This window comes from Lepidochelys kempii, chromosome 2 (assembly GCF_965140285.1).
Source record: "Lepidochelys kempii isolate rLepKem1 chromosome 2, rLepKem1.hap1, whole genome shotgun sequence".
NCBI lineage: Eukaryota > Metazoa > Chordata > Testudines > Cheloniidae > Lepidochelys > Lepidochelys kempii.
In genome coordinates, this window is record NC_136381.1 from 11,612,335 (window position 1) to 11,628,015 (window position 15,681).

Sequence of the window (15,681 nt, forward strand, 5' to 3'; positions counted from 1 at the left end):
GTATCAAACTAGTGTAAGATCTGAATTCAGGCCTTTCCCCTGAGGAGGCCAGCTGGCAAGGCCCCCTGGCAGTCTATTAGCCAAAACTTTCCAGTGGCCTGGCACCAAATACAAATGTGATCTGTCACTTTTGAGACCTGTAAATGCATTTAACTTTGGCCCAGAGAAAACAGACAAGTATGTTGGTGGGTGTAGCAGGGGAATTGCTGTTTCGGAGATGTTGTCATGCTCCTATACATTTTTTAAAAAGAGGTGTGTGGGAGTGTGTGTGTGTGTGTGTGGAAGGGCAATTTGGACAGAGTTTTTTGGCTATTAACTATTTAATGATTTTTTGCAGTAACGCCTAGCGGGCTCAAGCACGGACAGGCCCCAATGTGCTAAGGGCTTCAGAAAACATGTAGATTTCAGCCCCTGCCCCAGAGAGTTTACAATCTACAAGACTTAACAAGTGAATGAGACACAAAAAGGGGTTCAGGTGTAGGAGAGGATGGGGTAAAAGTTTTAGCACAGACTAGTGTTCTGTGTGGCTCTCAGCCGAGCAGTAGCTGTAATCCGTTCATAAGGTGAATACTGTGTAAGAATAAAATAAAAAATCTTGAGCTATTTTCCCATTGTGAATCATTGAGCACATATGCTCAGGGCATTCCATCTAGCTTTTAGCCTGTAGACTGTGTGTGTCTGCAGCAGGCAAAAATACCTTGTAAAGTCCACAACTGGTACTTAGTAGAGTATTTTAGAACTGCTACAATTTGGCAGGAGACCAGTAATAGCTCGTTTTAGACAGTCTGCCGTGGACACATCTACAAAAGAGATCCTTCTGACAGATACGTGGTCTCAGCATTAGGCCAGGGAGCAGGGAATTGCTGAATTCTGAATATGACCATTTCTATCAGTTTGATCTGTGGGTGGGTGTAGATCTATTAAGTGCACAAAAGTACAGTAGCAGAATATTATTAAAGTTGCAAAGTGAAGCATTCAAAAGTTAGAAAAGGCCAAAATAAAGGTTGCCTGTGTACGTTCATTTGGCCTTTTTGCTTCATATAGCACATGCACATCCTTAATTACAACGTTATATGCTATTTTCACCCCCCACCGAAGTCCTGCCTCATTCAGTGCACAGGAAGGACAGTGCTCCCTTTAACCATCAGTTATTCAATATTTTGTTTTATTGTCCTGGTTCAATGTGTGGCCTTGGCCTTATTCATTTACTGTAAACTATTCAAAACCTGCCCTGAAGACAGAATTATGAATTTCCTCATGGATTTTTTTATGGTGCTCATCTGAATACTTCAAATCCCTGTGAGGCGAGGGTGTGGCATTATCCCCATTTTACAGCTGGGAGACTGAAGCACAGAGACATTAAGGTCAAAAGTATCCACTAATTTTAGGTGCCCAATCTGAGACACCTAAGACCTTATTTTTCAAAAGGCTAGGCATTATATAGCCCTTTTAAGCACAGCACCCACTGACATCTGCCACAGCTGTAAGTACTCAGCACTTCTGCAGATCAGCCCCAGGGTAGCAAGTTGGGTACCCAGGAAATTAAGAACTTACAATTAGTGACCGCTTGTGAGAAGTTGGTTTCAGTGACTTGCCCAGCATCACATAGGAACTCTTTGCCAGAGGCAGAGAGAGAATCATATTCTCCAGGGCAGCATTCAACTGCATTGACCAGGAGACTGTCCTTTCTCTTCCTGCAGTCTTCTGCCTCATTTCCTATGCACCTTCCAACTTCTGCAACTAATGAGGCAGGGGTCAAACAAACAGCCTTCATTGCACAGCCCTCATTCATCCCCAGAGCAGGTCCAGCTGGTCACACACACACAAGCTGTGAGGGGATGGAGCATTCACAGCCTGGTCAGCACTAGGAGGAATGAAAGGCTCTTGTGCTGAATGAGGATGGAATCTTTGGCGATTTCAGCTGTTAAAATCTAGCAAGTGTCAACTGAGCATATGCAATGTGATTTTCCAGAAACTTATCATTTGGGCAGATTTTCTCAGGGATGGCAAATCTCAGGTCCCTGCTCCAAAGCAGGAAAGTACCACAGCTATTCAAAGAAAAGGTCACCAGAATTTCTTAACGTGGGCAAAACAACATATTTTTTTCCTAGATCCTCAAACAGCTGGACTGTTTTGGCTGAAATTTCTGACCCCACACACCCCCCCACAAAAAATCCCAGACTGAGGCAGATACATGGCATGGAAAATGTCAGTCTAAATGGTTAAAGTTTGGCAAAGTTATAAATCTCTGAAAACAGGATCTAATAATGTGAAGTGTCAGACAACTTTAATAATAGGTCGTGTTACCAACCCCGCCAGTAAAATGTATATATAAAAGGGTGAGGAGGGGTATTGAATGGTACTTAATAATACTTCACAAGGGATTAATTAGATTACTAGATATTGTTATTATTATTTTATTATTAAACTCATGTGGGTGTCCTGAAGTTGTGTAACAAAGACCCACCACAGGTGAGTTTTTTGTAAGTGCATCATACACACAAAATGTAATGATAATAAAATACAAGAAGAGAGCTAATAGCAGGGGTGTGTAATCTGATGAGACAGTGGCTTTGTCCATCTTGGCTAACACTTACATTCCCAGGTTTAGATGGACTGTACCCCAGATTAATTCCATGCCCTCTTTAACACATCTGCAGTAGCCATAGCACTTCACACCACTGCCTGTGTCTGTCAGCATCCAGTTCACGTATCGCCCTCCACACCATTCTTACAACTCCAAGGATCAGTGGCTTTCTGGCTGTGGGACTCTGAAATCTATCAATGCTTCTTCTAATCCATCTGGATTAGACCTGATTAAACTGGGATTTAGGCTCTTGAATCACGTAGGCCCTTCTGAAAATTTTATCCAAGGTCTTGTAGAGAGACAAGGTCTTGTAGAGAGAGGCCTGAGCATATCCCTGGGGGCCTTTAGACAGCAAAGATGGACATTTTCAGGATCGTGAAGTGACTGGGATACTGGGTGTTGTTGTTTGCGGATGTAAGTGAAATGCTGGTGCTCCTTTGTATATTAGAATTAGCCGGGAGTAAGTAGTTCTTCTTACTATTGTTTATATTACCGTAGCACCCAGAGGCCCCAGGCGTGATCAGGGCACTGTTATGCTAGGGGATACCTGCTTTCTGCTCTAAAGGCTTTATAATCTAATTTGAGACAGGAAACAACTATTAAATATAATAAACGAGAAAGGGAGGACGGGCTGGAGAAAGTGTTCAGATAGGGCAGTGGTGCACTCATTGATAGTTCTGAGTCATTTGAAGGTCACTCCCCTCCCCATTTCTCCTTTATAAATAAATTTATAATAAATCTCTCATTTATAAATAAATGAAGTCAGTGTCTGTGGCTGCCACTCGTGCCAGCCCTCACTGCTTGGCTGACTTCTTGTAGGCATCACAGCAGGAGTTTGGTCTTGAGGATGCATTTGGAAGGGATCAGTCATTATGGGCCCATCTTTACTCTAGTACAGACTTTCTGAAGTTCTGCAATGCATGGAGCTTCTCATACAACCCACACCAAAGTCCATAGGAGTCTTTTCATTGACTATTGTGGGCTACAGATCAGGCCTGTAATGCCTTAGATATGCCTTAGATGCTATCAGAAGAATATTTTAGAAAGCTTCAAACAAAGGTATGTGGAAATGCAGACTGATAAAAATTCTCCCCTCCACTTCTCTTTTATTGGTCCACTTCCTGCTCATCATCAATAATTTAGATAATTAAATTGCCTAGTTGAGTAGTCTGAAGACACACACACAGCAAGCCGGCTATACTGAGATGCAGAATTTATTAACGTGCTGTATTATTTTTCTGAAGTGCTATATAATTAGACACCATGCTTCTACCTCAGGCTAACCTCTTCTTTAGAGCTGATGGATACTGAAGACATTCATCAGGGTGACAATGAAAAGTCATGTAATGAATGCAGAGTACTTGGGACATTAAATTTACATGGCCCGTTGTCACATTTAGTGGCCCAGGAGTAACGGGATGAAATTAAGCAATGAATAAAAAACTGGACTCAGCAGGAAGAGGAATGTTCCGATTTATGTGATCTGTTCTATTGTCCCATTCCAGCAAATGTGCAAGGATCTTGCCTGAGTGATACAACCGTGTCCATAACTAGACATGTTCCTTACATTTCACCCTGAATAATTGATCTTTGCAGCATCAGTGTGTGAGCTGTGTATGTTTGCCGCTATCAGGTGGAAATAGTCTTCAGAGAAGCAGTGGAAATCCCATCACTCAAATAATTGAAACTGGTCAAAGTACTGGAAAATATCTGGTAGGGAATAATGGAATAGATGGCCTAATATGTCTTTTTCCATCTCTAACTTCTGCACTGTATCTGATATTTCTTAAAGTTTGCCGTAAAAGCAGAAGCCTGAAGGCCCCGAATTAAACTGTTTTGAATTTAAGTACCTTCTACTCCAGGGATCAGCAACCTTTGGCACGCGGCATGCCAGGGTAAGCCCCCTGGTGGGCCGGGCTGGTTTATTTACCTGCCACATCCACAGGTTAGGCTGATCGCATTGAACGAATTCAGAGAATCACATGGCAGATGCTGTCATCTCTCTCACCTCTGGAACATGAGAGACAACCCACAGTGTGACTACAGACACAGAGATGGATGAAGCTTCTGTGGGGCCCTGGGCCAGAGCAAGTGGGGGGCCCCTCCCCACCCCTTCCACCTGCAGTGCCCCCCTCTGCTGGGGAAAAGGGTTGGGGTGCAGGGGCTTACCCTGCCCAGCACTCCAGCAGGAGAGCCAGGCAGGCGGAGCGGAGCAAGCCCCCATGCCCTGACCCTACTTCCTGGCAGGATCACTGGGCAGGTGGAGTGGGCCAAGACCCCGCACTCCCACCCCGCTCCCTAGCAGGAGCTCTGGGCAGGCGGGTGGAGCGGGTTGGGGTGTGAGGGCACCCACTTTTCTGGGGACCCTGGGCATGGGCCCCATAAGGCCAGTGGCTAATCGGCCACTGTATAGACACCAATCAAACTATGGACTATATTGTAAATCAGTGCCCAGTTCTATCGTTTACCAATAGCATCTAAGACTTGCACTAATAAACTTCTGGAGCTACCTACCCACTGGCTCACTAATGTGGACATGGTTATTTGAACGTTGCTAATCATTTTTCTTTGCCATACAGAAGAGGAGGAAGAAGACGCTCTTGCTCCTGGATCTCTCCAAAACGAAAACTTTCCCATCTCTGTCATGTACCTCTTTATCCCTCTGTCTAGGAAGGGCCTGAGAGAGAAGAAAAAAAAAATTTCCACTGTAACCTCAGAGTCGGCAAATTCTGACTTTAGTAAACTAAAATAGGAATGACTTCCACAGTAGAAGACCCCTCACTGAAAATACCTTGCCTCCAGCTTTGCTATATTAGTATATGTGGAAGTGTAACTTTATTGAGATAAGTAATCCTATTGACTTCAGTGTGACAGACCACTCAAGATAAAGTATCACACCTGTGTAAAAGTTTGCAGAATCAGGGCCTCAGTTAATTCCTCCATATATAAAACAGACAATAGGACATATTTTTGCACAACTAACCCTCTCTACTCAAATGAGGCCCAGGTTTAGAACAAAAAGGGTTTGCAGCTATGTAAGTATATTGAATAGTCACAGCACCTGCCTAGATTTGGAGCAGGTGTTCAGGTTCACTATTTTCCCCCTTGACATAAAAATTTATTTTGAAATATCTTTTAAGATTCATGAAGTGGCACTTAATTCTTCAAATGTTTAGCAGGGAGGAATCCCCAGATCCCATCCCCCATTTTTGTCTTTAATTTACATAAACCAGAATGCTCCAGCCTGGTCATGTATGACTTTTGGCAGGTATGATGGTCCTCTGGGAGTGAAAGACTCTTACAAGCTACATGAGGCACATGACTTACGAGGAGAGGCTGAGGGAACTGGGGTTATTTAGTCTGAAGAAAAGAAGAATGAGGGGGGATTTGATAGCAGCCTTCAACTACCTGAAGGGGGGTTCCAAAGTGGATGGAGCTTGGCTGTTCTCACTGATGGCAGATGACAGAACGAGGAGTAATGGTCTCAAGTTACAGTGGGGGAGGTCTAGGTTGGATATTTAGGAAAAACTATTTCACTAGGAGGGTGGTGAAGCATTGGGAAGGGGTTACCTAGGGAGGAGGTGGAATCTCCATCCTTAGAGGTTTTTAAGGCCCAGCTTGACAAAGCCCTGGCTGGGATGATTTAGTTGGGGTTGGTCCTGCTTTGTGCAGGGGGTTGGACTAGATGACCTGCTCAGGTCCCTTCCAACCCTGATATTCTATGATTCTATGAATATCAGAGTTTTCAAATAAGTTAAAAACTCGGGCTGAAAACTCTCATAGCCATTTTCAATATCATTGGCTCTGATTGGAATTTCAGTCGTGGGGGTTATCTAAAAGTACACTCTGACTACAAGTGTACAAGCTATTTCAATTCAGTTATCACTATGCGCCCTTCTCTAGTGCCAGAGTTTCTGAGCCTCGTGCCATAGTGACACCTGCTGGAAAAATTTGGAACACCAGCACCTATCTGGCCTCAAGGCTGCAACCCACCAAGGATAGATAACTCTTGCATCAATAACATTCACCAGCATAAAGAAAAGGAGTACTTGTGGCACCTTAGAGACTAACCAATTTATTTGAGCAAAAGCTTTCGTGAGCTACAGCTCAGTTCATCGGATGAAGTGAGCTGTAGCTCATGAAAGCTTATGCTCAAATAAATTGGTTAGTCTCTAAGGTGCCACAAGTACTCCTTTTCTTTTTGTGAATACAGACTAACATGGCTGCTGCTCTGAAACCATTCACCAGCATGTTTGATTTGGGATCCTTCAGATTCCAGTGGCCAGTTAACCCAAGCAGGTTCTTGAGCATTTACATTTCAGGTGTCTGCTGAGAATGAGCAATTCTATTTTATTACATTTATTTTCTGATACACTGTCACCTCCAAAATGTTATTTCTAATGAACGTAGGAGGATGTGTGAGAAGCATTGCTTCTCCATGCCCATATGTGATATCCGCTTTGGGATATACAGCACCCAATTCTTCCTGCCGTTACACAGGTGTAATGAGAGTTTTATCTGTACAAATGGGCTCTTAGATTTTGCTTCCCCAGCCCATATTATGTCTTCATTTACTTTAGAGGAACATTGATCTATCTTGACAAAGTTTAGACCTGCCAATATTATTTTTAAGTATAGCCTTGGCACCTCTACAATTATTCTGATATGTGTTTTCCACCAAAACAAATGGTTCAAAGAGGAAAATAAATAGCCCAGTACTCAGGATCAATGCTACAATAATAAACCAGCATGCACAGCCCATCACTTCCGTGTCGCAATCTCGCAACAGGCTATCCATGTGCATGTAAGTGATGGAGGAAACACAAATTCAGTGAGGCAACAAGCCTGAGGAGTCTCTGTACGCTGATGAGGAAAACGTGGTTTTAGAAGCTTTGAGAGTATCTTTTAAAATGTTTCCTTAGACTGGAAGCAGTTCAGAGTGGTGCTGTCTGCCTGTATTTGGATAGACAACATCAACTGCACTGTGAGCCGTACTGTAAAACAAATAATTATAAGGAGCACAGTTAAAGATTCACCAAATGTGTTTTTGATTAAAAAAACATGGAGCTGGCCCAGTATTAAAAAACTTTAGCAAATCTTTACCGAATGCGGTGGAATTTCTAGTTTGTATCAAAACCAGGTGAGTTTTCAGTGGTTTCCTCTAAACTAAATCAAAATAAGCCCACTCTTAAACCAAATTAAGATTGTCCCCTACAGTAGTTTTCACTGATTTAATCTAATTGGTGTAAAATAACACTTCTGGACCTGGTCTATACTGACATAGCAATGTCAGTTAGGGGTGTGAAAAATCCGCACCCCTGACCGATGTAGCTATGCTGACCTGAGCCCCAGTGTAGACACAGCTATGTCGATGGAAGAATCCTTCTGTTGACATAGCTACCATTGCTCAGGGAGATGGTATTCCTAGGAAAAAACCCTTCCATTAGTTTAGGCTCCGTCTACGCTCTGGGGTTTTGCTGTCATAGCTACGGTGACATAGCTATGCCAGTATAGTCGCCATAGTGTAGACATACCCTAAGTTAAACTGGTGCAACCATCTCATGTAGATAAGGCCAAAGGTACCTGATGGTGAGGCATTCATATATGAATAGTACTCAATATTATTAGCACACAGCAGTTCTGACTTCTAAGAACTCAAAGTGGTCACTGGTAAGTTAGCAACGGGCTGTGTATGATATGCAGTAAACGTTATCTCTGACCTGAGTTGTGTGCTTCCTAAGGTGGATACATGAGAGGCTCAAGTCAGGAGTGGTTTCCAATCTGCTGCATTGATTGTGCTGTTGCTGATGGGCTCATTTAAACTAAAATAATCTAGTAATCTCTCCTTTTCAGACAACTCGGGCTGCTCTGCATTGGCAGGACCCTGAGAAAAGACCTTAGCTTTTGAAAAGTAGGTGAACTCCTTGCCTCTTTGTCTCGGTACAGCCCATGCCTATTCAAGTAAAACGAGAGCCAGAGGAGACGACCCTAAATGTGCAGTTCCCAGAGCTTGTATTGTTGCTTTTGTTTCCTCCAGTCTTGTGCTTCTGTTAGTTAATAAACTCTCTCCAATTTCCTCTTCTTTTTTTTTCTAGGCAAGGGATGGATTTATAGACCGTTTCTCACCACGGCGAAGAGGTGAGCGCGTCTGAGAGGCAGGGAGCTATGCCCCTTACGGGACGATATCGAGTGCCTTACGTCTTGATTCTTCTTGCACTCCTCTGGGGTGGAGAGAGAATTCAGGCACAAAGAGCAGGTATGTGCTGATGCTCCTGGGACAACCGAGTATTGAAAAGCTACCTAGATTTTTACTTTGCTTGGGGCATTACTCTTGTAGAAGAAGCTAGCAATGTACCCACCCTTACAAATATAGTAAGCAGACCTCACGGAGACGGGATAGCTTAGTGCTGAAAAAAATCTGGACTTAATTAGAATCCTGTAACCACTACAAGACCAGGATGTAGCAGGGTTAGTTCAGACTTTCAGTCTTGCAGGCTAGCCTGAGTTGCATGCAGTTTACACTGTACAGGCGTGATCCAAACCCCATTGAAGTCAGTATCAGTGTTTCCATTGCCTTCAATGGGCTTTGAATCAGATCTTCAGGGTCTTTTAGACGACACCTTAAAAACTCGGATATCCTGGCCTTTTTCACAGGAGACACGGCCCTCTGGTGTCCTTAGCTAATTTTATTCTAAAATGAGAGGAAACTGTAGCCACCCCTCTGAACTCAGTAGCAGCTGCTCTCAGTATAGGAACTACAGATGTAATTTGTGCAACACTTTGGGGTGAGAGATGCTATATAAATGTAAACTTTTATCATTAAATGAGCAAATAATTAGTAAAAAAGAAAAAAAAGAATAAACGGTCTCTTTTTCTGTTTGCAAACAGGTCATGATGGTGTCAAACTTACTGGTTGGTTGAGCAAGGCATTTCAGTATTAATTCTGGGCCTGTAGTTTGTCTGTGAGCTGTTTTGCTTGGAGATAGGTCACATGGAAAGATTCTGTTTGCTGACTGGATGGCCCCTAACCCTTAGAATCATGTTTCCATTGACCATGTTTCCTGGTAATAATCCCCACCATTTCTTTCTGCCAGTAAACAATTTTGTTATAATATTCTGAGAAATAAGGAAAAGATTCTCTATGCAGTGGAAAGGAATATGTTTAAAGATCTGGACCAGTATTCACTGAAAACCTTTTTGCAGCATTTGCTTTGCTCTGTCAAGTATATAAACAAAGAATCACTGACCCATCAAGGATTAGCCCTGTTAAACATAGGATTTTCCTGTATTAATTCCTGAATACACCTCAGTAGCTTTACCTCAACAACCTTGTTTTGTGGACAGTCACCCCTGAATGGAGAAGGGATTCCTTCTCTCTGCTCTGTATGGTTTTAAATTACACTTACTATCACCTGCTGAGATGTGCTAAAAGAAGCAACCTGCATAGACATTGCTGAATATGTTTAAACCTTTTGTGTTCTTCAGTTAGCTCTGCTTAACCCCTTTTTGTCCAGACAGAATAGATTAATGATGCTGGACTTTTCCCGTAGCCTTTAGAGCTGAGGACCAGTTTGGTTGAATTTTACAGTTAAATGACATATAATGTCTATCTATTATGCAGGGAACGGAACAGAACAAAACTCTAACTGCATTCTAACTGAGATATATGCACATAGCTTAATTGGCGTCTCATAGCATAAAACCCACATGTTCCAGCCAGCATGCGCCCTCAAGTCATTTTGTGAGAGGTATATTATGTTTGTCCGCTCACAGAACGATTGATTGATTGGCTGTACAGTGTTCCAGGCATGCCCACATAGACTTTGCCTATTGAATGGCTGGATGTATCAGCTGAACACTGTTGGCAGGGTGGTCATTCATATGGCTCCAGAAATGTGCACGGTGCTTTTACAGAGATGATGTTCCATAAAATGTTCATGGTCAACAGCACCAGAATAGGTTCAGTGGCGTTCATCTGCAAAGGGGTTAACACTTGTGATGGGTGATTCTCACAAATGCTTGTTCATATAAGCACAGGAAATATGGAATCCTGTGACCTGTGTAAACACTCTACCCTCTATCATGCAATCCTGGGAGCTATCTTATTTCCCCTCAAACACCGGTCTTCCTGCCCTTCAATAGGATCCTACCACAAGTCATCTTCATCTGTCCGGGCAACCTCCCAGTAGAGTTTGCTTCTCTGGGACAGCTGAGTGGCATATCTCTCTTCCCCCGCCTCCCCCCTTAGCAGTCCTCCAAAGCTCCCATCACCAATGTAGGAGCACAGAGCGTGTTGCCCAGCTGACCCCTGAAGATGACTGGCTGCTCCCAGAGCTAATTTGTAATCTACGATGATCAGAGCAGGGAATAGAGAGGACTTCTGGAACCCCTGCATGACCACCAGACTGAACTCAGGGAGGGTTTCAGATGCTTTTCATTTTGTTTCAACCACGTCACTCTCCCTTAGGTGACGCACACTAATAAGAGTTGTCAAGGCTGATTCTTCACTCTGGCACTTACAGTACAGAAGGTGGGGGCCCGCAAGGACTCTAAAAATAAATACTGGCCACTCCAGGCTCGTATTAAACTCCCAAGGTTACAGCTTTTCTCTGACCTTGGATTGGTAGATGCTGCCACCAACCAAGTGCAGAACCCCTTTGAGAGCTCAGGAAGGCGCACTTGGGAATTCCTTCCTGTGAGGTACCCTCAAGCCCTTTCACGCCCCCTCCCTGAAAGAGCTGAGAAGGGGGGGGAGAGGAAATCAGTTGTTGCCACCAGCTAATTAAACAACATGTGCACAAACTTCTTAAGACACAAAAGTCCAATTCTGTTCTTAAAAAAGGTGAATTTTATTAACTAAAAAAAAGAAAAGACATCTGGGAACTCAGGCTATTGCTAGATTTTTAAAAGACCAATTACAAGGATTAAGCATAAAGAATACCTTTCTTGAGGTTCAGCTTAAAGGTTACGAGCTAAACAAAAGCACCTGGGGTTAGCACAGAGGAATCCACAAGCCATAAAGAAATAAAAGGGATAAACCTAATAGTGTCTTCCTAGACATTTCCTGATCTACTTACATATCTGGGGTTTTAAATGAGTAGTTTCTCGGTATGATACTGTTGATTTTTTCATACCTGGCCCAAGCTTCTTACAGCCTAGCTCTGCCCTGTCCGCCTCTCCCCAGGAGAACAACAACTGACCAACAAAAGGGAAGTCGTTTTTCAATTTTAAAAAGTTCTAGCCTTCCCATTGGCTCTTTTGGTCAGGTGCCCACTCATTTCCTTTTATCTATTTAACCCTTTACAGGTAGAGCAAGTAGAGAACAGCTACTAAGAGGGATTTTATAACTACTGGCTGGCTGGGTGTCCATGAAAGGGAGCTATACCCGCCTCCTGCTTCATATATCACAAGAGTTATGGGAAGGTTTTCTAGCAGGTGCTGGGTTGGCTCTGCTGCATGCATAGTAGCTGCGTGCAGGGCTAGACTATAGTGTCAGTTGGTCTGAAGACAGCTGATACAGCAGCATCTGTGGATCAGCAGGATATAGGAAAACCCTGGCCCCTTAGCTCTGACTCTGCAGCAGGGGGAGAGGTGGCATCGAAGCGGCCATGCCAGCTCTTCGGCCCCTACATCCCTCTATTCTGAGGTGTTTTTCCCCATGGCGGGTTATTCTGGTGCTATGGGCCCATTTTGGTGGCAGTGGGCGGCACAAAGCAGTTGCACCTCCCTGGAGGATCTGGGGCCATGACGTTCTCGTTACATAAAATAAATGACATTTATATAGCAGCTTTCTTCCTGAAGGATCACTTAGCCCTTTATGAACTCAGACATACATAGGATTTCATTAATTCATCACTGATAGGGACAGTTCCCACCGAGTGGCACATTCTGATTATACCTTGTGTCGTCTGTCCTTCCCTACCTACTGGCCTTTTTGTGGTTATGTAGCCTATTGGCTTGCAAATGCTCTAGCAAAGCAGGAAAAAGTGATAAGCTCTCCTTGAAGGTGGCTGCGAAATATACTACCAGTCTTGCTTCCTGGTGCAAGAAAATGGCAATTAAAACCTGTTGGCCTTTTGGATTACACAGACTTCAGATTATGAATATTTCAACTGAAGACAAGAGGCTGGTTGTGGGGGTAGGGAAACGTTTCCTTTGCAAAGGAACTGTGCTTTGTTGTCAAGGAAGCCACGCTACTATTCAAGGAATCGTCCCTTAGTCAACATACACTGGCAAACAGAATAAGAATAAAAATAATCTTTTATAAACTTGTCTCCCCGAGATATTGTGAGGAGGAAAATAGTAGCTTGTAGCTAAGCATAAATAAATTAACACTATCATTTGAGAGGGAACATGGAAGCTTCACTGTTCAAGGTCAAGGTTGGCACTGGCATGGTCAACACAGATCTCTTGATCTGACAATATTTTTCAATGCGCTGCATTAGAAGTGGGAATGGAAAAGGGATTGCTAACATTTTTAAAAGAGAAGAGCAGCCTCATATTAATGCAGACAGTGTAGGCAAAAGGATTGTGTGGAGACAGAGCAAGCAGAGAAGGAAAGGAGAGGGTTTGAATTCAAAGTAACAGAGGTGTCCCAGATCTACTATAGATCTCCCAAAATTGATGAGGGGGAAATCACAGGGAAGAAAGACTGAAAACTTGTGCTCCCTCTGTGGGACAAAGCGATAGATGCCTCCAGCACAGAGGCAGTACACTGAATAGACATGACTAGAGAGGTTGAGGTATGTGTGATGATCCTCTTTCAGCTTCTCTTAGCAGAATCTTCCATTGCCCCTGCAGGTTGCAAGAATGTCCACTATGACCTTGTCTTCATCTTGGATACCTCTTCCAGTGTGGGTAAAGAAGATTTTGAGAAGGTCCGCCAGTGGGTTTCTAATCTGGTGGAGACCTTTGAGATCGGACTGGACAAGACCCGTGTAGGAGTGGTACGTTACAGTGACAGGCCAGCCACAGAGTTTGACTTGGGAAGGTACCAAACTCGTGAGGCAATCAAAGAAGCTGCAAGGAACATTAAGTATTATGGGGGTAACACAAATACTGGCGATGCCCTCCGGTATATCAACACCTATAGCTTTTCCAAAGAGGCTGGTGGGAGGCCTGGTGACCCAACCAGTCAGAAAGTGGCTATCCTTTTGACTGATGGAAGGAGCCAGGATTATGTCATGGATGCAGCCACTGCGGCACGTAAGGCTGGAATAAGGATCTTTGCTGTGGGAGTTGGTGAGGCCTTAAAGGAGGAATTGGATGAAATTGCTTCGGAGCCTAAATCTGCCCATGTGTTCCACGTCTCTGATTACAATGCCATTGATAAAATACGAGGGAAACTGAGACGACGGCTCTGTGAAAGTAAGTAGAGACATTGTTACTTTAATACACAGAGAATTGTAATAGAGTAATCGTGTGTCTGTGAAAGTCCTATACATATGTTCCCTCATTCTTGTTTGTTTGTAACTTTGGGTCCTATTCTCTTTCTCTCCCTCCATATTCATCCATTGATCCATTCATCCAATAGTGTTCTGAATTTTTCACTTTTTAAGAAGCCACTTTACTGCTGGTGGCAATCATCGTCTGTTTAATTCTGGGTTGTATGGGCCAAAACAACATTAACCAAGGGTCAACTTCCAGTGGGATCAAATCAAAGAGAAATAATGTATATATATTTCTGGAAATTGAAATTATATATAAAAATTTGTCTGTTTCTCTCATGTAGTGGCTCATTGGAAACTGTTTGTTTGATCTCTTACACTCTGTATCCAATGTATTCTTACATAGAATTGAAGTTTTATCTCATCTGAATTTGGTTGCAGCATCCTATGCAGCCTATGTATATGGGTGGGGTCTGGTTCCTTGCTGTGTTGTCATTAGATGGTATAGTGGAGTAGAGCTAATCCGTCACTAGGCAGCAGCCCTGGAAATAACCATTCTGAAGCCAAATGGGATTTAACCTGAGTAAACACTTTTTGTGAGGGGTGCCCCAACGGCGGCATTGCTGTGGCTGCTATACTTTGCTATGAATGGTATCCCAGCTCTTTAGCTGGAAAAGCAGGCACTACCCATCCATGGCCCCCATGTAAGGGCTCCCAGCTACTGGATCCACATATACCCGGTTGGCTTTGTGTTCAAGGTATTTAAGGTTGCTATGTGTCCTGGAAATGAAACTCGCAATACTGCCCTGCATCATGTGGTCTGAGTTTGCAGGACAGCTGATGAGTCTCTGTGGGGCGCTGTGACATGGTGGATGGTGATGTCATAGAATCATAGAATATCAGGGCTGGAGGGGACCTCAGGAGGTCATCTAGTCCAACCCCCTGCTCAAAGCAGGACCAATCCCCAATTTTTGCCCCAGATCCCTAAATGGCCCCCCTAAGGATTGAACTCACAACCCTGAGTTTAGCAGGCAAATGCTCAAATCACTGAGCTATCCCTCCCTTCTCCCCATGACATTGTGTGCTGATAACACAGCATTGTCGTGGACTGACTCAAACATGGCATAACGTGTTGTGACATTAATTCCTTGTTTGACTTCAGTTTATAAATGTTCATGTGCACCGGCACTAATCTCACCCTCGAATGGAGTTAGGCTGGATGTCTCCTAGATGTAGTGCAGATCAAAGGTGTTGGTTCTCCTTACACCAAAATAAACCTCTGACAGTCTTATTCCTTCAGGGTTCCAAAGAGATGGGAACAATTATCCCCTTCCGTGCTGTATGTAACACTGGATATGCCCAGACAAATTTGCTGCAGCTATACATTTTGATGTACCCAGAGTGGCTTGATGTTGCATTGAAATATGTGCCAATTCCTGTAGAAAAGTTTCTTAAAACAAATGCTTGCAGTGCATATTACCATTTGGTCTCTCTCATCTGATCAAGGAATCATCTGCCCATTTTACCAGGTGGAATGTTATCATTTGATGGCATTCTGATTGCAGATTAGGTTCACTGTACATGTATGTAACACCTGCTTAATTAAAGCCCAGGGAATTATGAAAGGCATATAGCTTTTCATCCTGAGGGCTGTGACTGACACTACTCAGAACTATCTGCTTTCATCTGCAGGCATGACTTGGATGG

At 43.5% G+C, this 15,681-nt stretch overlaps 1 protein-coding gene across 1 annotated transcript in view; it reads left to right on the plus strand.

Moving 5' to 3' along the window:
• The window catches only part of LOC140907965 (collagen alpha-1(XXII) chain-like), a 248,566-nt gene that overhangs the window by 20,872 nt on the left and 212,013 nt on the right, over positions 1–15,681 (plus strand). The window contains exons 2-3 of the mRNA XM_073335053.1: positions 8,683–8,843; positions 13,388–13,954. Of these exons, the coding sequence (XP_073191154.1) occupies positions 8,753–8,843; positions 13,388–13,954 (658 nt within the window). The 5' untranslated portion in view covers positions 8,683–8,752. The remainder of the gene's footprint in view (positions 1–8,682; positions 8,844–13,387; positions 13,955–15,681) is intronic.